Genomic DNA, 26,805 nt, shown 5'->3' with positions numbered 1-26,805 from the left:
TCGCCCACGTGGCCTGGCACCCTCGGGGACGTCGGGCCCGAGGGTGAGGTGTCCGCCCTCCTCCTGATTTCCCCGAGGGGGGTCGGGTGACTCCTGTCCCGGCCCCGAGGGCCGAGGCGCCCCGACCCCTTGTGGGTTTTTGCGTCACATGTATAGGTTAGGTGAACGCGGCAGGGCTCACCTAACCGCATTTATTGCGGTCTGGTCAAGCGTGTCACGCTGCATGCAGCGCAGTGCAGCGCGTTCCTTTATCCGGTCTGTGACCAGTCACAGAACGGTCAGATCACGGTTTAGGTGGCGACTGGCGGTCTGACGCACGCCTCGCCCCGTCCCGTCAAGACGAGAGCCTCTAGGCACTCGTCTCTAGCCGGAGCTAGCGTGTTGTCTCTTAGAGATGGCACGATAGCCCCGGTCAGATATATGCCAGGCTTCATCCTAACCATTACAGGCAAGATGTACATGAAGAAGGGCGAACATGCAGATTGCTAAACTGACGCGTGGAGGACAAGAATGACCGATCTGTGACCGGTCTGACACTGGTCGCGTCAGCAACGGACAGCAACCATACCAATCTCCGTCCATTTATGAAGAGAGGAAAAGTCCAGTTTGGAAAGAGAGGGGTGCATGTGGTATCCCCTTGAGATATAAAAGGAGGACCTTGCCCACTTAGAGAGGGGACTGGATCCTGATCCCAGACGGAGGGAGGGGGACTTTTGGAGATTGGAGACTTTGGGACTTTCTTTTGGAGGGGCTGCTTCATACTTTGTAGCTGGCTCATACACAAATCCACCAAAACACAGGAGTAGGGTATTACGCTTCCTAGCGGCCCGAACCTGTATACATCGCCTGTGTCTCTTGCTCGTTCGATAGGTCGCGATCTTTCCACATACAGAGAGAGAGTTTGGGATTTCACCCCGAGCCCCCGGCCGAACCGGCAAAGGGGGGCCTGCGCGGTCTCCCGGTGAGGAGCCTCGCGCTCCGTCAGAGGCTCTAATCCAGATAGGGATAAAGGCAAAAACCAGATCTTCCAACCCCTTTGTTTCATCAAAATCCACCAAAACAACCAAATCCTTCCCAAATATCCAGGGGCCCTCCTCGAGAGCACGTCTCTTACCCGATGCTTGGTGGAACGTGATCAAGAAGTGATTCTCTCCCAGATCCCTACACGAGACCCCTTTGATTGGACACCAGATCTTCCCCAACGCTTGCACTAGGCCCTCCGCATTCACCACCTTCTCAGCCAAGACTTTCCCAACCACTTATGGATCCTTTGATTTCGCCCTTCCAGATCCCGCCGTATCAACCCGGATGCCCTTCTTCTCTGCCTCCGACAGTTGCATGCGCTTCAGGGATTCCTGCACTGCCTCCATGATCAACGTGAAAAAACACCCTCCCCGGCTAGCAAGATTGGTTCGGCTCCGAAACGGAGAATATGAACATGGACACAAGCGCAGGATGGGATGTGGACTCGAGATCCAAACCGAGACGATCGATCAGATCAGGCACCCGAAGACAGAGAAAGGGAACTGATTCAACCCTACCCCCCAAACAGCCTCAGATCGCCTAGAAACCCTAGGCACCAATAAACCCCCTCGAGTCGCCTAGGAAACCCTATTGTTGATCATCTAATTGAGCTTCCTAAATATTATATTGGTGGCAAAGTTATGAACTACTTTTTGTCAAAAGCATGTCATAACATATATTTGTGAGTTGAATAAAAAGAGTATCATACATACTCCCTCTATATTTAATAATAGATGATGCCGTAAGTTTTGAACACAAGAAGCAATAATGCAGACGACATGCATCCTAGATACAATGTGCATTTTAAGATCATTCCAACTGTACCTTCCTAAATATTATATTAGTGGCAAAGTTATAAACTACTTTTTGTCAAAAGTATGTCATAACACATATTTGTGAGTTGAATAAAAAGAGTATCATACATACTCCCTCTATATTTAATAATAGATGATGCCGTTAACTTTTGAACGAAGTTTGACCATTCGTCTTATTCAAACACTTTATGTAAATGTATAAGATATAAATCATACTTAAAGTATTTTGAGTGATACAACATCTCACAACAAAATAAATTGTAACTATGCAAATTTTTAAAATAAGATGAATGATTAAATGTGTGACGAAAAGTGAATCGAACGTAAAAACAAAGTTAAGAACATAATTGCTTTTTTTAACTAAGAGTAAAAACTAATAATGCTTATGTTCCGAACTACGGTATGGTCAACCAAAATAGCCATCTCCTTTTGTAACGAACGGGAGTGGAGTAGTATAGAAAGGTGGAGTACTCGAGTATCTCCTCCCCAGGCCCCAACCCCAACACCCCCAACCCGCCCGAAAGAAAATCTCCCGTATCGTCTCCTCCGCTCCTTGCGCCATCTCGCGGCAGATCAGGGGAGGAGGCGCCGATCTCCATCTGGCGAGCAGAGCGGGGAGGGGGCGCCGTCGTCCTGCTGCATCCTGGTCAGCATCCACATCCTCTTTCCGATTCATCTCTCTCTCCCACCTACTTTTGCGTCGAATTTGCTTGCGTTAACCTTAGCTTCTCTTCTAGATCTGGGAAGAAGCTCTTCTCTTAATCTCAGAACCTTAACCTTAATACACGTAATAGTTTGTTTGTTCCCCCAAACCCCCCATGTCCCAAGTTGGATCCGCACCTGTAAGGTTCTTGTCCCATTCGTGCCTTGAGGCGTGGCCTCGACGCGGGGGCGGGTCAAGTTAGCTTTGTGGTGCTTGTGTTGTCTGGTTCTTGTAGATGTGGATGAAGCTGTTCTTGACTCACGCGTCGTTCTTGCACAGTACCTTCCTCTCTAGACTTAGTTCTTGTACCTCTTCTTGTTATATTAGCAAAACTTTGAACAGTATTTAGGTCTCCCTGTGGTAATGCGTCCCATTGGATTTGCTATAGATCCTCGATGACACAGGTAGCTGGTGATAATGATGATGTGATGAGGCCATAGTTATACCAATGTCTGGATGCTGTTGCTCTTAGAAGCATGACAGACTACTTTGCTTTTTTGTTTTAGTTATCAAATCAGCTGTTGCACACGTTAGTAAATAGTGTAGAAACCGAAGTGTGCACCCATATTCTCTGTAACCAGGAGTTATTGCAATTAGGTGCAAATTGATATTTTAATCGTCATTTGTCTGAATGATTGCCAGCCAAACTGCCTGTTTTATATCTGTATATAATGATTTTGCAGATGTTACTCGCGCTTCAAAACTCTGAGGTTTGTTAAATCTGTTGGCTAATCATGGAAGAACAGCAAGTAAAGCCCTCTGATTCACATCCACCACCTGCTACTCCGGTGGACAGCCAGGATTCAACTGCACCTCCTGTCAGAACTCCTGACCCTGTTTCTCAGGCTACTTCAAATGATTCTGCCACCCAGTTTGCCAGTACAGTCCATGTAGCCCCTTCACCTGCACCTGTTCCAAATGCTGTTCCAATACAAGATGCTGCAGGACGCGAGGCACAATCCTCCATATTTTCAACATCTGGCTTATCCTCCTGGGCAAAAAACCTGAAAATACCACAGCCTTCTTCAGGTCAAGAATCACCAACGGGGAAGAACACATTTTCTCGCCTCACGAGTGGCCTTGGGTTGCGCTTGTCTCCAAAAGGTCCTCAGCAAGATGAGAGTGCTGAAGGCAGCACAACCCCAACAACAGCACAATCTGGCGTTTTTGGCTCTTTTACTAAAGGCATCGTGGATTCCTCTAAGAATGCTGTTAAGGCAGTGCAAGTCAAGGCTCGCCACATGGTCTCACAGAATAAAAGACGATATCAGGTGCATTTTATATGCTTGTTATCTTAAGCTTGATTGAACTTTTATTTCTTCATAGTTTAGTCTCTAGCCGATTATTGTAGAATATTCATGATTAGTGCATTCATGTGTTGCGTTGTGTGGTTGATAACAAATTTTCCAGCATTCATCATGAAGATTGTTCAATTTATATTTACTAGAAAAAATGCCCGTGTGTTGTAACGGGTGAAGTCTATTTTAATCTTATTATTGTTATATGGTTTAGTTAAGATGAAATTCACTGTGGGAGTTTGCTTGGATATATATATTTTTATAAAATCATGAGCTGCAGTTAGGAGTCCGATCGTCTCAAGTTAGCATGCGAATTTTTAAACAGATTTCTTATATGATTCTTTCTGTATTACCAAAAGTGAACGATCTTAAAAACCAACTCAACTACAGGTATGTATTTCCAAAAGCAAACAAACTTAAAAACCGGCTCATACACGGATGACGTACCGAAATACCGGCAAAAACTTCTTCAATTTTTATGATAGTAGAGAAGAGATATAGATTAAAACCAAAACATAAAATTAAAACTGACTCAAACACGAATGACAAACCACAGAAACATCTTTAATTTTTATAACCAACTCAAACACGGATGACGGACTGCGGAAACATCTTCAATTTTTATAATAGTAGAGATTCCTCCTTAGGATGCTACATTGATGGCTTATTAGATCTTCTCAGAACATTGTCTTGGAAAGCCTTTATACATGTTATATGTATTCTGTCAGCATATATCCGTGTTAGCAGTTGTTACCTCGTCCTCTGCAGTATGTACATATTCAACATTCATCTTCTCATCAAAATGTGGATGGCAGTTTTGTATTTCCATAAAACTTGGTGATCGATTGATCATGTATTATTCCCAGGGTGATAGTAAAACAATGGGCCTGTGTTGCTTTGGTACAATGTCAAAGACAATAAGCATTTAGACTGCTAGAGAAGATTCAAACTTCTGTACCACAGCAATGGTCTCCAATTTGATTCCATGTATTAGCTTCCTTGAAAATTGATTATTGTTTCCATCACCTTGAGAAATTACATGACAAACAGTGAACAAGATGGTCTTATTATTTGTATACTTTTTTTGTAGACCTAATACCAGGGATAACAGTTGTTTTGATTCTCTCATTGCTGTGACAGGAAGGCGGCTTTGATTTAGATATGACATATATTACAGAGAACATCATTGCTATGGGTTTCCCTGCTGGAGATTTGAGCTCAGGGCTTTTTGGATATTTTGAGGTCAGTATAATGACAAGACACAAATTACTTATGGCACCTTTTCGTTTCTCTGTAGACAAAAACAGGGTAATACTTCTATTGCAGGGCTTCTACCGCAACCACATGGAGGAAGTCATCAGGTTCTTTGAAATGCACCACAAGGTAGCTTTGACTCACTCTTGAGTTTGTTGATGTATATGCCACCTGACAACTCATCTCAGGCCGTTGTTATAACTTTTTTTCACAGATATCTGGTTCCTTTTGCTTGTTGATGCATCTTTATGGTCTTGGATACCTTGATCATGCTGCCTTGACTTATTAGTATGTTTAAATTGACTTTTCATGGAATGAATCAGCTTCAACATCACATATAAAGGGTATTATTTTCTGTGTTAAAACCATGACTTAGTATAACTATTGAAGAAGTCTAATATTTTCTATCATTGATGATTATGCTGGTTAACTTTGTCATCGTCTATATAGATGTATTTTTTCATAAGATTATGAGCATGGGGCAATAATTTTTTGGTACTAGTACATGTTCTGCATTGGCATGAGGGTTTTATATGTGATGCACATACCGCACACATGTTATTTACATTGTTGATATGTGATTTTTTCTGTTACATTTGAAGAAATATCATTGTAGTAAAATCACTTGATTGGTGCATTATTTAGAGGTGTTATATAATCTATTTGTGTTTTTCAACCCCTTATCATATTGTGTTACAGGGAAAGTATAAGGTGTACAACCTTTGCTCGGAAAGGCTATATGATGCATCTCTTTTTGAGGGAAAGGTATGGGAAGCTTATAATTTTGTCTAGGTCCTCTGTTCTGTCATTTCCATACCATGTGATACACGTATGAACCACCAAAAATGGGAATACAACAAAGGGTACGCTTGGTTCTTTGCTAAGATGAGCTATAGCTTAGCTGAGCTATCTAGATTGTTTGCCATGTTTGACTTGGCTGCGTGTTCAGTTATTCACCTCGGCAGCAACCATTAGAGTTTGAAGAGGAGTGGGACACGATTAGGATGGAGTAATCGTTAATCTAGGTCACCTAGGCTAGGTGGCATCCAAAATCTTGTTTTATTTCTAAGTTCCAAGTGACTAGTCTAGCACTCAAGCTTATCAAGGCTAGAAAAAGACTTGCCGAAAATTTTAATGTCCGCAGTTCATCCGGTGGTATATTGAATATTCCTTCATTTGTATCAGTATTTTAAATGGTGTGTAATAATCGATTTAATTGCATATTGCACATAGTGGTCAAATTTAGTAGCCATGTTTCAGGTTGCATGCTTCCCTTTTGATGATCACAATTGCCCTCCGATACAACTTGTCATATCGTTCTGCCATAGTGCTTACTCTTGGTTGAAGGAAGATATAGAAAATGTAGTGGTTGTTCATTGCAAAGCTGGAAAGGCGAGGACAGGATTGATGATCTCCAGTCTGCTACTATACCTGAAGGTAAAATTGGTTTCACATTAAATTAAATGATAATTATGATACATTGCCCAAGAGAATCTTCATCAAATTTTCTTAATATTTGAAGCCTGTGTATTATACAATTGACAGTTCTTTCCAACTGCGGAAGAGTCCATTGAATACTACAATCAGAAAAGATGTGTAGATGGAAAAGGGCTTATTCTCCCAAGTCAGATTGTAAGTAACTCCAAAATTATTCAAATTTATTCATACAACTTAACAGTGGTTGTTCTGAATGTGTTCCAAAATTACAGAGATATGTGAAATATTTTGAGCGCATCTTAACTTACTTCAATGGTGAAAATCAGCCTCCACGCAGGTATTCATCTAGTTCTACCATGGTTTCAGTATGAGGATATGCGCTACATGTATATCTTATTAATATGCAATTTTATTTTGCAGGTGCATGCTCAGGGGATTTCGCCTTCATAGATGCCCTTATTGGATTAGACCATCAATCACTGTGTCTAATCACAATGGTATGTTTTGCTATTTGCTTGAAATTGATTTTGTTGTTAAAAAAAATCATGGTACCATAGTTTAGTTAAATGACTGTTGCTGTGGTTTGAAGTTTTTCTCATACACTGAGTAATAACTTTGTTGTTTAGGTGTTCTTTTCACAACTAAGAAGCACCCTAGAACAAAGGAGCTGATGGTATGCCTTCTGACCGTGTAACCTACCCATGTCTTTTTTTTTTTCAATAGCTTCTGCTCAGTTCTGCACGTTTTCCTTCATTTGGTTAAGTTTATGTAATACCTAATGATATCATCCAAATTTTGACAGAAGCTTTTAGGTATTAATGCTAAGTAAGGAATTATCTTTTAGAGTTGGCAGTATATCCTATTCGAGAAATAGCTTAGTTTCACTTGTCGCAGGGGTTACATTATTTATGCATCTCATGATGACAAATGAACATACTTTAGGAATCTAGTGAATGTATAACATGAAATGTGGTCTGTGGGTTTTGTGAATGTTACTGTTTGAGCATCCTATTTTGTTTTCTCTATACTTATTATTTTTGTTATTTCAATTTTTCCAGCTTTCTTTCATATATTATAGTAGTGTTCTTGCTGTTTCCTGTAAAACAAGGTTCCATAATCATATAAGACAGTCTAGCCCACTTGTTTCCTGCTACATGTGTGTTATATCCTGAATAAGCTTACATAGATCAAAGGAATAGGCAATGCATTAGCTTACACAAGGAAATTGGGGATCGAGTGAAGGGAGGAGACTGGAAACAGAGCCCAGATGGGGAGAACTAGCACTATCTCTGTTTCATTTCTACCCTCTTGTTACACAGTAGTTGGCTTTTGTACCCTCTCAACCTTACTAGAGTAAAGACCACTCCATTTACTTTCACCAGCCTGGCCCACATGACCGATTAACCCTTAGTTCTGCCACCTCACTTCATATTACCATAGCTGTAGCTATGGTATGATCTATCGAAGCTTTCTAACACTATGGATCTTTGACCATCAGTGGCCTGTTTGTTTGTTGGTTGTGATTAATCTGTGAAGGCTATTACTTTGTGAGCTCCATTGGGAACTAACTTTACTATTTATTTTCAGCCAGAAGATTTCTGGTTTAGTGCACCAAAGAAAGGGATCATGGTTTTTGCGTTGCCTGGAGAGCCTGGATTAACAGAGGTAGCTGGTGACTTCAAGATTCAGTTTCATGATCGACAGGGGGATTTCTACTGGTGAGCTCCAGTTCTTTATGATAGTATAATTTCCTTGAACGAAGTATATGTTTTTCTCGTGTTTAATGGTTTCATTTTCTTGTTACTGGAACAATGTTTTCGTTGCATATATGTATGTTTAGATCTAACTTAGATTGGATAGTATCAAAATTTTATATTGAAACTAAATAAATAATTGGCTTAATTCTAAGTTCCATTTGTTAACCTGTTTCCTTCAGCTGGTTAAATACAACAATGATGGAGAACAGGGTGACTTTGAATCCAACTGATCTTGATGATTTTGACAAGGTAATTGTCGCTTCATTTTTGAAGCTATTTTATGAATATGCTTGTCAAAACCTCTATCAAGCTATTTCCACTAGGCACGCTACAAAGCCCATCTATCTATAAAATAAGTTTGATTATAAAAAATGGACTAGGGATCCAATTGACCCCTTCAAACTTTGGTCATAAACCAAGTTATTGCCAAATCTTGATCAAATCTACCAAATTTTCATATGTTAACATTGCCAAGCATTTTAAGTTCAAATCAAACACCTGTGGCCTTGTTTTTCAAGCAATTGCAGGCAAGGCTAGTCAGAATAGTGCATACAAATAGATTTCAGTGTTGAACTGTTAGTCACATGAAAGCTGTTCTAACATCTACTGTAGAGATATGACAATTGCAACTTAAAGAGAGACGGAAAGCTGTAGGGAAGTCATGGGGCCCGAAAGGACCCTAAAATCCCTTTGGGCCAAATACATACATAAGTGCTCTTTCGCCAAAATTCTTTCTTGCAGTCTATATGATGTTTCACACATATAGAGCACATGAGGCCCTTATCAAGCCATGCGGCCTCAGCCTTGTTGAACAAATTGATATTCAATAAATATTAGTCTATTGTTGCCCATGGCAGATATGTTTCCTTGATGTACATCACAGTATGATGGTCAGTTGGTCACTATGTTTGTGTTGTCTGAGTACAATGATGCAAATATTTAACATGAATGATGAAATGTTTTGAGTTAAACAAGGATGGCAACCAGAAAGTATGCATTGAGTGCTAATGCGAATTTAAAGTTTGAGTCTATATGTTATAGAGGAAGGGTCGTATAATTTTCTCTATAATGATATTAATCCTTAGGTAGATTGTTTTTCCTGTTTGTTCGTCGATTGTAGGTTGCTATGGGATTGTGCAGTAGATCTTTCACAATTTTGACCATTAATATGTTAGGATGTTGATTGACTATATGGGATTGTGCAGTAGATATTTCAGAATTTTGATCATTAATATGGTAGGATGTTGATTGACTATATAACTATTCTGACAGATTGAACATATCATTTGTCAAGGTTCTCTTTTTGATATAACATAGATATTTGAATATGGAACTCTTTAAATCCACACGGTAATATTTGTAGTTTCGTAGCACCATGATGCATGATTGTACATCACTTTTCTGAGATGAGATCAGAATATCAGATACGTGTTCCCTGAATCCGTTCTTTATGATCGGGAGTGGCCTTATTTGGAATATGCTTCTGCTTCTACCCTTTCATTATTTGAACCATGTGTTGTCGTGCTAACAATTTTCGCTTCTAGTTGAGCTATGTCATATTAAAGTCATTTTTTTCTGTCTTTCTGAATTGCAACAATTTATTAGCAGTTGTTGAAGGGGAAAAAGAAATTCTACCAACAATGAGTTATTGTTACTGAGTTTTCGCTTTCATTCATAGTTCTTTTTTATTTATACATACTAACACTAACTGTATGTCATCCAGAGGAAATTACCATCACCTGGATTCCAGGTTGAGGTTGTCCTGGTAGACTATGATGGTTCACAACCACCAAAACCAAAACCAGCTGCCGCATCTACTGATCAGAAGTCTGAAGCTGATTCCTCGACTGGAACTGTTGCAAAAGGAAATAATGCTTCATCTGCAGAAGTGTCCAACAAGGAATCTGCAAGGAATGATAAGGATGACGTCTTCTCTGACAGTGAAGCAGAAGATGGATCATCCAAGGGCAGAAGGGAGAAGGTCTCTAGGAACGTTGAGGGTACTACTAATGCTGCAAAAGCGTCTGAAACAAGCTCTGTGCAAAAGGAGGCGTCTGCTGCTGCTTCCAGAATTGAAAAAGTATCAATAACCAGCGAACAAGGAAGTGCAAGGACACCTGATGCTGCACCTCTCAAAAGTGGAGTTAGCAGCAAGAGCAGCTCCACCACAGCACCACCACCACCCCCAGCGGCTGCTGACTCCAGCATGAGCGAGTTCAAGGCAATTGCTGCAGACGCTTCGGTCTTCTCGTTCGGAGATGAAGACGACTATGAAAGCGAATAATTCACACCCTTTTGTGGGCGCCTGGTTCGCCATTGTATAGTTTGGTGCTTTCCAGATCATGATAGGATACCACCTGGAAGCAACAGGTAGAAAAGATGAAAAGAATTGCTTTGTTCTACCGTTTTATGTTTCATTGTAGCCCTTTTTCAAGCTGTAATGTTGTACAATGGTGAACTTTGTAACTCCAAAAATGTCAGAACTTTGTTGATACTTCGCTTATTTGTTTACAGAGATTCTATACATGGATTCTTACGAAACGGATTGATTATTGCGAAAGGGTACTTGAGCTGTGTTTAGATTCTAACTTTTTTCTTCAAACTTACAACTTTTCTGTCACATCAAATGCTTGGACACATATATGGAGCATCAAATGTGGACAAAAAGAAAAACTAAATGCACAGTCCGACTGTAAATCGCGCGAGATGAATCTTTTGAGCCTAATTATGTCATGATTAGTCATAAGTGCTATAATAACACATGTGCTAATGACGAATTAATTAGACTTAAAAATTCGTAGTTTACAGTCGGAATCTGTAATTTGTTTTGTTATTGGTCTATGTTTAATATTTTAATATTTTAAATATGTGCCCGTGTACGTAAAAAAAAATTTGGCTAAATTTTTACAGCATCTAAACACGGCCTTGGTACAAGTGAGGCATTGTTTTTTTAGATGGTTTTAGATGGTAGAACTCAGGATACACGAACATGTGTGCGTCTGGAAAAAAAAAACCCCTGGCGAAACACGCGAATTGTGATCCTAGGGAATTTAAACTTATTTCTATGATTATTGTATATTTTTTTCTTAATCCTGTATATAACACTAAGATGACTTATATTTGAAATGAGGGCTATAGTAATAGTCTAAGAATAATAGCTGTCTCTACGACCCACCGGTGGATCCATCACTTGTCAATGATCCATGAGAGTGCAACTGGAAAAATGAAATTCTAATTTTGAATGATCCATGAGAGTGCAACTAGAAAAATGAAATTCTAATTTTGAGTAGATTGTATTGATGATGTACAAACTTGTTAGGTGAATGCTTTTTAGTACATGAATTTAAAATGTTTGCTTTGGTGTATGAAGTTGTCTAATGCATGCAAAACAAGACCAAAAGGGCATGTCATAGCCAATTTTACCAAATTAAACACTGATTAGGATGCGACGTAAAGACACGATGTGGGCATGAGACATGCTATCTTTGTATTGTAAACTTGATTTGTGATTGATTATTCTTTGTTTTCCCCTTTGATTCATTTCTCGGATTTTTATGTCTTCTCCGTGTAATCTTTAGGCCTTATTAAACATCTTCACTTAACAAATATATACATGTATGTAGCATTCTTTTGACAATTTTCATTTACTTAACAAAAAATTTCTCCACACCTATTCTTCTAACAATTTTCCCAGTTCCAATTGCGATTTAGTGAATTTTTTTTATTTTCTCCGCACATATTCTTCTAGCACACTTCCCCGTTTATCCCACCTCAATATTTAGGAAATGTGGGCAACCGAAGCCCCCAAAATTTCGATCTCCATTTTGTAGTGGGATATCATCGCATTGTTTTTCATTTTGGAGAAGCAGCACTTGCAAGAACCAGAGCACCCAAGAAACCAAGAAGCAGAGCCGCCGTCGCCCTCATCCGCGTCTCTTGATCGACGAGGACGATGCGTCCGCTCGGGAGGACTAGTAAGGGGAGGCAGCACATCGACAACAAGGAAAGGCGGCAGGTCACCTTCACCAAGCGGCGGGGCGGGCTGTTCAAGAAGGCGTCGGAGCTCGCCCTGCTCGCCGGCGCGAGCATCGCCGTCGTCGTCTTCTCCGAGACCAACCTTGCCTACGCCTTCGGTGACCCATCCGTCGACGCCGTCCTCCTCTCCTACGGCCCCGTCCCCGGGGAGGATGCTGAGCCCGCACCCGTCCACAGCGGCGGGTTAGGCAAGGACGTCGACCTCGAGATGCTGAGGTAGGCGGTGGGGGAGACCAGGGCGGAGGTCGCGGCGGAGAAGGCGCGGATGCGCGGCATCACGGCGAAGATCTTGCAGGCGAAGGCCGAGGGGCGGTTCTGGTGGGACGTCGACGTGGGCGAGGTCGGGGAGGCCGAGTTGCCAGAGTTCGCCAGGGCGCCAAGGAGCTCAGGGCCAAGCTCGACGGCCATGCCAACGGTCCGCCACCGCGCCAGCAGCAGTAGAGACGACGACAACGGCGGCGGCGGCAGTAGGAGACAACGGCTCGCACGGTTCTTCCAATTGCATCTCTAATCAGGTTTAGCGCTTGCATAATCATATAATTCGTGGTATTAATTTGGTGAAATGCTCCGATTTGTTTTCTCGTTTGCATCCTGTAAATTTGCAGGCATAACAATTGTGCTTCTTCTCTGCAATTTGTTCTCGTCTCGCTTTCTTTCATCATGTAAATTCAGTGCAAGATGAGTGGAAGTAACATGAATACATGATCTTGGGAGTATTTCAGAAATTTTGTCGATTCTTGTAATGTGTCTTGAAAGGAATTACTTGGGAGATTCTTGGGAGATGTTTTTCTTTGAACGAATGCACCAGAAAATGCGTTGTTTCATTGAATAGGGTAGGAAAAATTTAAAGGCTAGACAGCACCTACACACTACACAGATGATGTTGTTTTATTTCCATTCAATTTGGTACTCCTATGTAACTGTGGATCCGGAGAACGAATGCCTAGATGGTGGGATGGTTTTTGTGTGTTTGCAAACCTGCAAGCACTTTGAGTTGCCCAAATTCCTGCTCTGGTATGCATATGCAGTACATTTTGATTTGCACTTGCAATTCCTACCTGAACTTGAGGAGCAAGATTATGTGTTAATAAATCTTTGTGCAAGCATTCACTTATATTGCCAAAATTGGTACAAAATTGCACTTCTTTAAATAAGGACTACCAATTTTGTAGAACTACACTTTTCCCCCAATGGTTTGAGAGACCTTGCAAGTAGGGTCCGCCTCCAGCCAACCTCCATCGCCGATTCGCTGTGAGCTATGAGCTCGGTGATGGGAAGAGGACAGCCATGAGTAGATTGCAGATTCAAGTCAATGGATTTAAGTCATGGCAGATTGACAGTATCAATTTGCTTTTTTTTTTCTAAATCGGCTCGATTTGCTTTTTTTTTTCTAAATCGTGCTCGATTTGCTAGTGACACCAATTTGTAGTGTGTCATCTGCGGCCTAATTGCTTGATTCATCGATCTTACTGATTATTTAATTTGTTTTTTTGTTGTTCAAACTTTTGTTATGGTTAGTTAGGTCTATAACCGAGACCGAACCGAACTAACCGAAGACCGAATTGCTCGGTCTTAAGTTTTGTTGGAGACCGAGATCAGTTTTGAGATTCTAAAGATCGAATTTTTAAAAAGATCGAGAAACCGAACTGAATTTCTCGGTCTAACCAAATGCCCACCCGTACTACTACACTTAACCCGCCCACTCAAGCAGCTACGCTTAACTCACGTTACGTAGGAAAGGAAATTCAGAAATTGCTGCTGATATCCACCGTGGGGGAAAACAAAAATTCCCCGCTAAGCGCCCACCACCTGTTCGACGGAAACCCCAGCCGCGAGCCCGCGATGACGGCACGCGGGGCGCTCCGCCGCCTCATCCCTAGCCACCTCCAACCCGTCAGCCGCCGCGCCCCGCCGCCGCCGCCATCGGCGGCCGACGAGGGGCCCTTCCCGGACCCCTACGCTCTCCTTGTCCACGACCCCATCGATCTCCTTTCCTCTCTGTGGCGCCGCGCCTTCGCTCACCCGCTCCCGGCGCCCTTCCCCAACCTCTCCGGGTACGCCTCCCGCCTCGATCTCTGGCTCCTCTCTTACCAGCGAGCCTGCGCCCACGCCACGGGCTCCTTCCCGCCACGCCACGCCGTCCAGCTCCCCACCCTCCACTCCCTCCTCCGCCTCCGCGCCGCCGCCCTCCGCCGCCACCCCGCCTTCCCCTGGGGCGCCTCCACGCACCTCCTCATCCGCTCCCCGGCCGACCCCCCTTCCACCGTCACCATCTCCCGCCGCAAGCTCGAAGCCCGCCTCGCCAACGCGCCGCCCCCGTTCCAGGACCGCGTCGTCCAGGAGCTCCTCCTCCTGCTCCTCGAGCCCGTCTTCGAGCCCCGTTTCTCTCCGAAGTCCCACGCCTTCCGCCCCGGCCGCGGGCCCCACACCGCCATCCGCTCCGTCCGCTCCCACTTCGCCGCCTACCTCTGGTTCATCTCCGCGGACCTCACCGGGGTGGTCGACGCACTCTCGCCTTATACCATACTCTCCTGCGTCCAGAAGGCCGTCTCTGACCGCAAGGTCTTATCTTTGCTGAAGTCGGCGCTCAATGCCCCTGTCCGGCCTGGGTCTGTGCCACCACGGGAGAAGGAGCTTGATGGCCTAGCTAAGAAGAGGCTGAAGAGGAAGGTTCTCAGGAAAAGCAGGAAGAAGAAGGTGCTCAATGAGAACGAGCCCAAGCCTGATCCGTATTGGTTGAGGTTATTCTTCGGGTTTGCCCCAGAACAGGCGTGCCATGCACCGAATTATGGGCATTGTGGGATACTTAGCCCTTTGCTTGCCAATGTGTGCCTTAACGAACTGGATTGGTGGCTCGAGGAGAGAATTCATGAGTACTTCCGCCCGTCAAGCCATGATTCGATTTGGAAGGAGGCGGGTGATGAAGGATGCCATAATCCTGCCTGGCCTGAGTTTGTCCCATCAAGTGGGAAGGAGAAGACAAGGAAGATGGATTACCTTAGATTTGGCTCCCATGTTCTTATTGGGATCAGGGGACCAAGGGAGGACGCAGTTGAGATAAGGAGACAACTGATGGAGTTCTGCGAGAGCACGTTTGGTTTGAGGCCTGAGAATTCGATGGTAGAGATTGAGCACATCACAAGAGGGATTGAGTTCTTGGATCATGTGATCACCCGCCGGGTCATCTACCCAACCTTAAGATATACCGCTAGTGGAGGGAACATTGTGAGTGAGAAAGGTATTGGGACATTATTATCAGTAACAGCAAGCCTTCAGAGGTGCATAAGGCATTTCAGGAAGCTTGAACTTGTAAAGGGGGATCGGGATCCTGAGCCATTGCCATGTTCACCAATGCTGTACTCTGGGCAGGCGCACACTAACTCTCAGATGAACAAATTTCTTGAGACCATGGCTGATTGGTACAGATATGCAGACAACCGGAAGAAGATTGTAGGGTTCTGTGCATATGTCATTAGGAGTTCCTTGGCAAAGCTTTATGCGGCAAGGTATAGACTCAAGTCTCGAGCTAAAGTTTACAAGATTGCCTCACGTGACCTTAGCCGCCCATTGAGAGAGAGCACAAGGAATGATGCACCAGAATACTCTGATCTCTTGAGAATGGGACTAGTTGATATTATTGAGGGTGTACAATTTGCACGCATGTCATCAATTCCATCGTGTGACTACACACCTTTCCCTAGAAACTGGGTGCCTCACCACGAGCTTGTATTGCGTGAGTATATTAAACTGCAAGATCCAAAATTCTTCTGTGAACTTCATAAGACAATCAAAAGGAAGGAGATAAATTCACCGCAGGATGATGTATCAAGGATGGTGTGGTATTATAAAGTTTATGGTGTTTATGATGCTAAAAGGTCCCTACAAAAACTAAATGATTGGAAGAATACTGATGAAGCTGCCAATAAGGAGAATCAGATTCTGTTGGGCAGTGTATCAATGGTACATTAGGCTTATGTTTTGTGAAGAAAGTTTTATTGGATAAACCGTCTTAGACAGCCTTTTTTTCAATAGAGAATACTCATGGATGGTATATCAACAACACATAGCTAAAGATATCTATCGTCTAGGAGATATTCTATTGTGCAAGGGTATACTTTTAATTGTATACAATGAATAATGACCATATCTCACTGTAAATTCATCCTTTTCAATTTTGTTTTACTCTTAGAAGCATGACACACTAATTTGCTTTTTTTTTTTGTTTTAGTTGACAAATCAGGTGTTGCACGTTAGTAAATAGCGTAGAAACTGAAGTGTGCACTCATATTCTCTGTAACCAGGAGTTATTGCAATTAGGCACAAATTAATCTTTTTAATCATCATTTGTCTGAATGATTGCTGGTCAAACTGCATGTTTTATATCTGTATATAATGATTTTGCAAATTTTACTAGTGCTTCAAAGAGGTTTATTAAATCTGTTACCCGATCATGGTAGAACAGCAAGTAAAGCCCTCTGATTCACATCCACCACCTGCTACTCCGGTGGACAGCCAGGATTCAACCGCACCTCCTGTCAGAACTCCTGACCCTGTTTCTCAGGCTACTTCAAATGATTCTGCCACCCAGTTTGCCAGTACATTCCATGTAGCCCCTTCACCTGCACCTGTTCCAAATGCTGTTCCAATACAAGATGCTGCAGGGCGCGAGGCACAATCCTCCATATTTTCTACATCTGGCTTATCCTCCTGGGCAAAAAACCTGAAAATACCACAGCCTTCTTCAGGTCAAGAATCACCAACGGGGAAGAATACATTTTCTCGCCTCACGAGTGGCCTTGGGTTGCGCTTGTCTCCAAAAGCTCCTTAGCAAGATGAGAGTGCTGAAGGCAGCACAACCCCAACAACAGCACAATCTGGCGTTTTTGGCTCTTTTACTAAAGGCATCGTGGATTCCTCTAAGAATGCTGTTAAGGCAGTGCAAGTCAAGGCTCACCACATGGTCTCACAGAGTAAAAGATGATATCAGGTGCATTTTATATGGTTGTTATCTTAAGCTTGATTGAACTTTTATTTCTTCATAGTTCAGTCTCTAGCTGATTATTGCAGAATATTCATGATTAGCGCATTCATCTGTTGCGTTGTGTGGTTGATAACAAATTTTCCAGCATTCATCATGAAGATTGTTCAATTTATATTTATTTCTCCTTAGCATGCTGCACTGATGACTTATTAGATCTTCTCAGAACATTGTCTTGGAAAGCCTTTATACATGTTATATGTATTCTGTCTGCATATATCTGTGTTAGCAGTTGTTACCTCTTCCTCTGCAGTCTATACATATTCAACATTCATCTTCTCATCAAAATGTGGATGGCAGTTTTGTGTTTCCATACAACTTGGTGATTGATTGATCATGTATTATTCCTTAGGGTGATAGTAAAACAATGGGCGTGTATTGCTTTGGTACAATGTCAAAGACAATAAGCATTTAGATGCCCTTATTGGATTAGACCATCAATCATCCTGTGTAATCACAATGGTATGTTTTGCTATTTGCCTGTATGAGTAATAAAGTTATTACTCATGGTACAATAGTTTGGTTAAATGACTGTTCTGTGGTTTGAAGTTTTTCTCGTACACTGAGTAATAACTTTATTGTTTAGGCGTTCTTTTCACTACTAAGAAGCACCCTAGAACAAAGGAACTGATTGTATGCCTTCTGACTGTATAAACTATTCATGTCTTTTGTTCATTAGCTTCTTCTCTTTTCTGCACATTTTCTTTCATTTGGTTAACTTTATGTAATATCCAAAGTGTATCAATTGTCTATCAACAATGTTTGAGTAGACTATTCATACAGGTTTATGAATTGTCTACTTAAATGCCTGTTTTTGTACCTTTGGTAATATCGTCCAAATTTTGACAGAAGTTTATAAGTATTAATGCTAAGTACTGAATTATCTTTTAGAGTTGGCAGTATATCCTTCAAGAAATAGCTTAGTTTCACTTGTCACAGGTGTTATGTTATTTATGCATCTCATGACAAATGAACAAACTTTTTGAAACTAGTGAATATATATCATGAAATGTGCTCTGTGGGTTTTGTGAATGTTACTATTTCTGTATCCTGTTTTGTTTTCTCTATATTTATTATTTTTGTTATTTCAATTTTTCAAGCTTTCTTTCATATATTATGGATTTATGGTAGTGTTCTTGCTGTTTCCCGTAAAACAAGGTTCCATAATCATAAAAGACAGTCTAGCCCACTTGTGTCCTGCCACGTGTGTTATATCCTGAATAAGCTTACATAGGTCAAAGGAATAGGCATGCATTGGCTTACACGAGGAAATTGGGGATCGAGAGGAGGGAGGAGACTGTAAACAGAGCCCATTCTCTGTTTCATTTCTATCCTCTTGTTACACAATAGTTGGCTTTTGTACCCTCTCAACCTTACTAGAGTAAAGACCACTCCATTTACTTTCACCAGCCTGGCCCACATGACCGATTAACCCTTAGTTCTGCCACCTCACTTCATATTACCATAGCTGTAGCTATGGTATGATCTATCGAAGCTTTCTAACACTATGGATCTTTGACCATCAGTTGGCCTGTTTGTTTGTTGGTTGTGATTAATCTGTGAAGGCTATTACTTTGTGAGCTCCATTGGGAACTAACTTTACTATTTATTTTCAGCCAGAAGATTTCTGGTTTAGTGCACCAAAGAAAGGGATCATGGTTTTTGCGTTGCCTGGAGAGCCTGGATTAACAGAGGTAGCTGGTGACTTCAAGATTCAGTTTCATGATCGACAGGGGGATTTCTACTGGTGAGCTCCAGTTCTTTATGATAGTATTATTTCCTTGAACGAAGTATATGTTTTTCTCGTGTTTAATGGTTTCATTTTCTTGTTACTGGAACAATGTTTTCGTTGCATATATGTATGTTTAGATCTAACTTAGATTGGATAGTATCAAAATTTTATATTGAAACTAAATAAATAATTGGCTTAATTCTAAGTTCCATTTGTTAACCTGTTTCCTTCAGCTGGTTAAATACAACAATGATGGAGAACAGGGTGACTTTGAATCCAACTGATCTTGATGATTTTGACAAGGTAATTGTCGCTTCATTTTTGAAGCTATTTTATGAATATGCTTGTCAAAACCTCTATCAAGCTATTTCCACTAGGCACACTACAAAGCCCATCTATCTATAAAATAAGTTTGATTATAAAAAATGGACTAGGGATCCAATTGACCCCTTCAAACTTTGGTCATAAACCAAGTTATTGCCAAATCTTGATCAAATCTACCAAATTTTCATATGTTAACATTGCCAAGCATTTTAAGTTCAAATCAAACACCTGTGGCCTTGTTTTTCAAGCAATTGCAGGCAAGGCTAGTCAGAATAGTGCATACAAATAGATTTCAGTGTTGAACTGTTAGTCACATGAAAGCTGTTCTAACATCTACTGTAGAGATATGACAATTGCAACTTAAAGAGAGACGGAAAGCTGTAGGGAAGTCATGGGGCCCGAAAGGACCCTAAAATCCCTTTGGGCCAAATACATACATAAGTGCTCTTTCGCCAAAATTCTTTCTTGCAGTCTATATGATGTTTCACACATATAGAGCACATGAGGCCCTTATCAAGCCATGCGGCCTCAGCCTTGTTGAACAAATTGATATTCAATAAATATTAGTCTATTGTTGCCCATGGCAGATATGTTTCCTTGATGTACATCACAGTATGATGGTCAGTTGGTCACTATGTTTGTGTTGTCTGAGTACAATGATGCAAATATTTAACATGAATGATGAAATGTTTTGAGTTAAACAAGGATGGCAACCAGAAAGTATGCATTGAGTGCTAATGCGAATTTAAAGTTTGAGTCTATATGTTATAGAGGAAGGGTCGTATAATTTTCTCTATAATGATATTAATCCTTAGGTAGATTGTTTTTCCTGTTTGTTCGTCGATTGTAGGTTGCTATGGGATTGTGCAGTAGATCTTTCACAATTTTGACCATTAATATGTTAGGATGTTGATTGACTATATGGGATTGTGCAGTAGATATTTCAGAATTTTGATCATTAATATGGTAGGATGTTGATTGACTATATAACTATTCTGACAGATTGAACATATCATTTGTCAAGGTTCTCTTTTTGATATAACATAGATATTTGAATATGGAACTCTTTAAATCCACACGGTAATATTTGTAGTTTCGTAGCACCATGATGCATGATTGTACATCACTTTTCTGAGATGAGATCAGAATATCAGATACGTGTTCCCTGAATCCGTTCTTTATGATCGGGAGTGGCCTTATTTGGAATATGCTTCTGCTTCTACCCTTTCATTATTTGAACCATGTGTTGTCGTGCTAACAATTTTCGCTTCTAGTTGAGCTATGTCATATTAAAGTCATTTTTTTCTGTCTTTCTGAATTGCAACAATTTATTAGCAGTTGTTGAAGGGGAAAAAGAAATTCTACCAACAATTTTGTCACCTCTGGATGGTAAAAGTTAAGTGCCAAAAAAGGCAAGAAAATGTGCTTCATATAAGTCGCTACTGGATGTGAAAAGCTATAATGTGCTTTGAAGGAGATTGATCTATTAACCACCCTATCGCTAGATTAAACCAAAATACCCATCCAAACATGCAAAAAAGAAAAATCAAACTTTGTCTTTTCCTACGCTCAAAGAATCTAATCACTGATAACCTTGTGAAAAAAACTGTTTATTATGGAATAAACCAGCTGCAATGTGAGCGTTATACGTAGTTTAAAAAACATTAAACTCACAGGTGTAACTGTAATGGCATATAGTGACCAATCCTAGAGAAAAGACATGTGAACTTCACCCATGATCATCAACACGTAAGATTGCAATTGTTCATAGTTGGTTTTAGAGAGGTTTTCGCGAGCCCATCGTCTTCGTTGGCTTTGGCTCGGTTGGAAGGATGAAAACAAACCATGGGCTGGCATGAGCGTTCCCTGTGATGATACAGATAAAAGGTTATTTCAGGCAGCAACGACAATTGAGCTAGGTAATGGCGCAAAAATAAACTTTTGGCATGACAATTGGCTACAAAACAGCTGCCCAAAAGACATTGCACCACTGTGTTTCAAGTTGGCAAAAAGAAAGCAAAAAGGCGTCCATCAAGAGCTCCATAACAATAACTGGTTGATCTCTTTCAGGCAAATAACATCAATAGAAGAAATCCACGAACTTGTTCACCTTGGGAGCATGCTTCAGGGAGTCATGCTTACCCCGCGTCCTGATGACATCTCTTGGAACTGGAATGGATCCAAAGTTTACACAAGTAAGAGTGCTTATCTTTTCCAATATCAAGGATCTTTTGTTTCCTTAGATTTCTCTTCGCTCTGGAAGGCGCCGGCTAAGCCGAAACTTAAATTTTTTGGCTGACTAGTCCTCCACCAGAAAACTCTTACGGCTCAAAACTTGTTGAGAAGACACTGGCCGTGCAATTGGATTTGTAGTTTATGCACAAGCGCCTTTGAAGACACTAATCATCTGTTTAGTGAATGCCCCTTCTTCAAGGAAGTTTGGTCTCTAGTTACTTCCTGGCAACATTTATCTACAAACAATGTTGGCCTCTCTGTCGGAACCTCCGATTGGTGGGCCCAAATTGATTGTATGGGATCGAAGGAGCAAAAGAAGGCGATAAGAGGAGCTCTGCTTACCACTTGGTGGAATGTTTGGTTAGAAAGAAACAGGAGAATTTTCAACAACATTTCAATCTTAGAGAGAGCAGTGGCATATATAGTAAAACAAGATCTTGATCTCCGTTGCTCGGCTTTTAGGCCTCCATAGTTTCTTTTGTTTTGTGCCGTGTATTGTTGTACTATTTTCTTTTTATTTTCGGGACTGAACTGGTTTTGTACTGTTTTTTTCTTCCTTCTAATTAAATTCCGGCAGATCTCCTGCCGTCGTTCTCCTCAAAAAAAAATAGTTAGTTCATGCTGTAAACAAAAATCTATAGAAATTCTCATACGTTATCCGCGAGCCATCACACACAAGTTATCATATTACAAAATGACAGATATGCACAGTTAACATTTTACTATTGATGAATAGCCTAGCTGCTGCAATTTGTAAACCCGTTCCCCAAAAAAAAATGATTAGAACAAACAGCCGCGAACAACAAAAATAGCAAATAGACATGAATCTGACTATTTAACATAGACATACCGGAGCGAAGACTACACACGGCAATCTGGATACCAGTGGATGGCGCCCAGTGACGGAGGTCGAGGGCAAAGAAGTCGGAGATGGCAGCGATGAAGTCGTCGACGACGGGCAGCGAATCTTCGACGATGATTTGTGTGTGATGGCGGATCGTGGGCGGCGGCACAGAGGAGATCGGCGAGGTGGCGTCGATCTGAATGCTGGTGCGAGCATGGCGGGAGATCCACGACGGCGCCTGAGGGAGAGAACGGCCGACGGGATGGGGGTGCGGTGCTGTGCAGCGAGGTCGGCGTTTGACGGGATGGAGTCAAGCAGGGAGGGGAGGCGTGGAAAGCAGGAGAGGGCCATGCCCGTGCGGAGAGGAGGAATCACGGAGGGGCGGCGCGACGCGTTGGCGGCGTCTCGGTGCGAGAGAGAGAGGAGGGGACGATGGGGAGACAACGGAGAGAGATCGGAGTAGGGAGACAACGGAGAGAGGAGGGAGTGGCAACGGCAATTAGAGTTTGGCAGGGGAGGGAGATCGGCGCGACGACGAGTTGGCGGTGGGGGATCAGCCCCAACGGGAAGAGAGGAGGTGGCGCCGGCGATTAGGGTTTCACCAGGGTGGTAGGGGCGGTGCTTGTGGCGGTAGAGGAGAGAGGAGAAGGTGGCAGCGGCAGGGGAACGGGGGAGCAATCTAGGCGCCTATTGTGGGAGGTCGGGAGGGGGAGCGATTGGGGAGGAAAACGCGAGGCGGAGACGATTGTGAGTGTTGGATTTCACGCAGATATTCTGAACCGTTACACGAGGAATGAAAGAATGAGTGATGAGTGAAACTATTTGTTGAACTATAGGGTAGATATAGGGTAGAAAAATTGATTTGGTTGATAGAAAGAACCACCCAAGTACTCAATACAAATAGAAAATTGCATCAATTGTTCAGTATTTACAGCGAAACCTAAATCTACAGGAAATAGCAGCCTCGATCTGCCATGGAGAAACTTTTCCAATATATTTCCATTAAGTTAGGCAGTAGGCACTTAGGCTAGCAAAATGAATACAAGATTCCAACTAATCAATTTCTGAAATAACATGGTGTTTAGAAATGTTAATCCTAATTTTAGTGTCGTTCTACTTACCCTGAAGAGATCCTGGTCGATGTCAACGATCATCACGGCCATGTACAGGATGGGGACAAGGCTCTTGGAGGCGGTCTTCCTCCTCTCATTGGCAATGCGAACCCCAGTCCTACACCCTCCAACTCCTACACTGAGTGGGCATCACGCCGCCAGCAGCATTACATTAGTATATAATATGCATCACACCAGATTACTAAGTTTCAAATCAGAACAATTCTGTTACAGATTTTGTTAAAAAATTTAGCGCTGATTAGGAAGAGTTATTATTCATTGAATGGTGATAAATAAATATGGCCACAAAAACTCCTTGGTACTTCAATAGTGCTACAGAAATGCATCAAAAGGGATGTTTCACACCTTATCACGGATTTCCCAGTTACCCTCATATCAAGTAATCAACCATATACAGCCAGTGATCTGCAAATTTATATCAACCGTATACAGCCAATGATATACAAATTGCAAACTTGCACACATTCAGAGAACCAACCTGGAATAGCAATCTGCCTATCTTCATTGAGATTTGAGATATTGATCACGCAGGAACCGCTGTATCTGAATAGAAAGAGCCAGGTTCAGTTCCACCGACTGCAAGCAAAAGTAGCAAAAACTGATCACGACCTGCTGCATATATGGTACTAAATTCACCAAAACAGAAAGGAAAACTGCAGCACAGTAGTATTCATTAAGCATGATATCCATTCCTGTGCAGTATGAAAAAAAATTCTAGAGCTCATAACAGATGGTCAACATATAAAACCACTCACATTTGTTGTGGCTTGGATTAAGAGTGTAACCTGAAATTATAGTGTCAGGTTTCAAGAAAATTACCAGCACAACTGGTGCCCATTGCAATCTGTCAATTTCTTCACCTACAAATTTTCCTCGCTTCCCTTTCTCCTCGACACAAGCCTGATATAGAACAAATAAATTGACATACTTTTAGTAAAAGAATTGTAGCAGCCACATCGAACAGTAAACTGGGGGAGGTTAGGTTTGATTTCGCTAGACAACTCTAGATCTTACAACACATCATGAGCTTGCAAATAAGGAGAGTGGTTGCTAAAGCGACAAACCATAAGAAATATCAATGTTGCAGTGCTGATCAATTTATTTTCACTCCTTGCTGCAAATCATCTAAAAACCTAGACTACCATCATATTACCTGAAGATGAATTATTGCGAGCTGAAGAACATGGAAAATTCTGGTATGCAATCCAAAGATGTCAATCCTGACATGAAAAAGGAAAATGATCATATCACCAGAGGCTCGTCATATCACACCATCCTCAATTTTAAGTCGACCAATCTCATATTATTTGCAATTGACTGAAACCTCTGCATGAATTCATTATTTTTGTCTCTCTTTTCCTTATGGCTATCAAGCAACCATCAGAGACCCACTGCAGTCCCATTTTAAGTATTTAACATTTAAGAAAACATATGGAATAAGTTTAGTAGAGTAAAATGGAAGATTGAGACAACATCTTCTGAATAATTAATTGTGCCAAATATAAGCCCATCCTCCTACCATTCTACTAAAAAAAATTTGACTGCCAATAACCAAAATGCTAACTACTAAAAAAATCCATCCAGTATGTGAAGCTTCTAAATTTTTCCTTATGCTACCTTGCAAAACTATAGTATAGAGTTTCTGGCAAGAAAATTGGTTCCCAGGTCATCAACAAACAGGCCACTGAAGAAAGATTGTTCATAAATAAATTTCGCCCATTAATAACTGAAGCAGGACAATTATGCTATAATATTTTCCTGAAGTGTGCATTGCTGTAATTTTTGCCAATATTGCTCTAATTTCGGAGCAGTAGAATTTGTTATATGCAGTAACTGTGAATGATTCGGGAAGGAGAATATTTTATTGTCACACTGTTATACCCATGTACAAGAAGATGCTAGGTTGATTTGTATTTATTCCAAAAGGGAAGAATCACTTATTATCAACCAAACGAAGTCATAGAAAACTCCTAATCTAGTACAGTTCACTATCAACTCCATGGTGCATTCAATAGACTGAACTATCTTCTATTTTTTGAATGTGACAGAACCAAATTGGGAAAACACAATTCTACTGTGATCCGAGACAAGCTCAATGAGATACCTAGTCATGCCGTGGTTTGTCAAGGGCAAACAACCAAAGCTAAAAATTCAGCACACAAATTTCCTAAACCAAGAACCTATACCAACGTCAAGCACCAGCTTTAACTGTTGGAGCAACCAGTCCAGCTACTCTAATGACAGAAAGATTAGATAATTCTGAACAATGTGAACCCAAATGGCATGTAATTCTAAACATATATACATTAGCACAACTTGGAAAGAAAAAAATGAATCGATCATTGGCTATCTCAGGCTAGATCAAGTCCTAATAATTTGTAGTCATGGATATGAACGGGATGAAAACATTGATTTTATTTGCACAGTTTGTACTACACTTTAACCATGAGAAAAACAAACACCTTGGAGGAACTTGACAACACTTCAATTTCATCATCTTCTACCTGGCGACGGGAGGGCTTCCGGCGGGCGGGGATCGGTGGCGGCGCCGGTTGTTTGGGGGGGGTGGCGGCGCCGGAGACCTTCGGGGCGGGGAGACGATGGTTAGGGTTGGGAATCGCGAGGGTGAGGAGATGCGAGTGGCGGCGGGGCACGAGACTGACCTGCGGGGAGACGCTGGCGAGGGCGAGCCAGCGGCGCGACGGCGGCGATGGGGATCGGGCGAGCCGGCGGCGCGACGGCGGCGATGGGGATCGGGCGAGCCATCGGCGGGGATCGGTGGCAGCGAGGAATAGCTCGGCGCGGAAGGCGTCGGCGGCGACGTGAATCCTGGACGACGACGGCGATGGGGATCGGTTGAGGGCGACGGATGTGACGACGGTGATGGGGATCGGTTGAGGGCGAGCCGGCGGCGGGGATCGGTGGCGGGGAGACGACGGATGCGACAACGGCGGAGCGGCGGCAGCCGAGGGCGGCGGTGACGGCGGTGGCGCGGGGATCGGTGGCGGCGAGATGACGGATGCGACGACGGCGGAGCGGCGGCAGTCGAGGGCAGCGGCGATTGTGGTGGCGCCGCGTCCCGCGTGAGAGGGAGAGATTAGGGTGCGGCGGCGCGTGAGAGCGAGAAAGAGGGGGCGGAGAGGAGGGCGCAATCGAGGGAGGTGGGAGCGATCTGGA

At 42.3% G+C, this 26,805-nt stretch overlaps 3 protein-coding genes and 1 long non-coding RNA gene across 10 annotated transcripts; 3 read left to right on the top strand and 1 right to left on the bottom strand.

The window, feature by feature from the left end:
- The first annotated feature begins 2,326 nt into the window (after positions 1-2,326).
- Positions 2,327-10,828, top strand: LOC4352052 (phosphatidylinositol 3,4,5-trisphosphate 3-phosphatase and protein-tyrosine-phosphatase PTEN2A). Its single transcript, XM_015764324.3, has 13 exons — positions 2,327-2,484; positions 3,225-3,812; positions 4,980-5,081; positions 5,166-5,222; positions 5,793-5,858; positions 6,354-6,530; positions 6,639-6,725; positions 6,803-6,867; positions 6,951-7,027; positions 7,157-7,203; positions 8,118-8,248; positions 8,467-8,536; positions 10,011-10,828. The coding sequence occupies exons 2-13, from the start codon at positions 3,276-3,278 to the stop codon at positions 10,569-10,571; spliced, it is 1,977 nt and encodes a 658-aa protein (XP_015619810.1). The 5' UTR covers positions 2,327-2,484; positions 3,225-3,275; the 3' UTR covers positions 10,572-10,828.
- A 1,214-nt stretch (positions 10,829-12,042) lies between these two features.
- On the top strand, positions 12,043-13,038 carry LOC9268759 (agamous-like MADS-box protein AGL62). The gene is given in 1 exon segment (XM_066306152.1): positions 12,043-13,038. A coding segment is annotated over 1 exon segment (594 nt). The 5' UTR covers positions 12,043-12,239; the 3' UTR covers positions 12,834-13,038.
- Positions 13,039-14,069: 1,031 nt separating this feature from the next.
- On the top strand, positions 14,070-16,671 carry LOC4352050 (nuclear intron maturase 1, mitochondrial). Its single transcript, XM_026022103.2, has one exon. The coding sequence runs from the start codon at positions 14,165-14,167 to the stop codon at positions 16,289-16,291; it is 2,127 nt and encodes a 708-aa protein (XP_025877888.1). The 5' UTR covers positions 14,070-14,164; the 3' UTR covers positions 16,292-16,671.
- A 4,339-nt stretch (positions 16,672-21,010) lies between these two features.
- On the bottom strand, positions 21,011-26,727 carry LOC136354706 (uncharacterized). 7 transcript variants are annotated; one of them, XR_010738296.1, is made up of 8 exons: positions 26,292-26,727; positions 26,091-26,210; positions 24,782-24,848; positions 24,448-24,528; positions 24,107-24,204; positions 23,974-24,033; positions 23,617-23,746; positions 21,011-21,282 (listed from the first exon to the last, which is right to left on the bottom strand). It is a non-coding gene; the product is annotated as an uncharacterized lncRNA (long non-coding RNA). The 7 variants fall into 7 exon arrangements; XR_010738293.1 differs by having other exon boundaries at positions 26,133-26,210; XR_010738298.1 differs by having other exon boundaries at positions 23,617-23,741; positions 26,133-26,210.
- Positions 26,728-26,805: the final 78 nt, after the last annotated feature.

This window comes from Oryza sativa, chromosome 12 (assembly GCF_034140825.1).
Source record: "Oryza sativa Japonica Group chromosome 12, ASM3414082v1".
NCBI lineage: Eukaryota > Viridiplantae > Streptophyta > Magnoliopsida > Poales > Poaceae > Oryza > Oryza sativa.
This window is presented reverse-complemented; position numbering and strand designations above follow the sequence as displayed.

Bases quoted from the DNA above. Each gene is read 5' to 3' on its own strand.
- LOC4352052 (XM_015764324.3), top strand. From the start codon at position 3,276: ATGGAAGAACAGCAAGTAAAGCCCTCTGATTCACATCCACCACCTGCT. The intron at 3,813-4,979 runs GTGCATTTTATA...TTGCTGTGACAG, and splicing joins AGAATAAAAGACGATATCAG to GAAGGCGGCTTTGATTTAGA. The intron at 7,204-8,117 runs GTATGCCTTCTG...ATTTATTTTCAG, and splicing joins CTAGAACAAAGGAGCTGATG to CCAGAAGATTTCTGGTTTAG.
- LOC4352050 (XM_026022103.2), top strand. From the start codon at position 14,165: ATGACGGCACGCGGGGCGCTCCGCCGCCTCATCCCTAGCCACCTCCAA.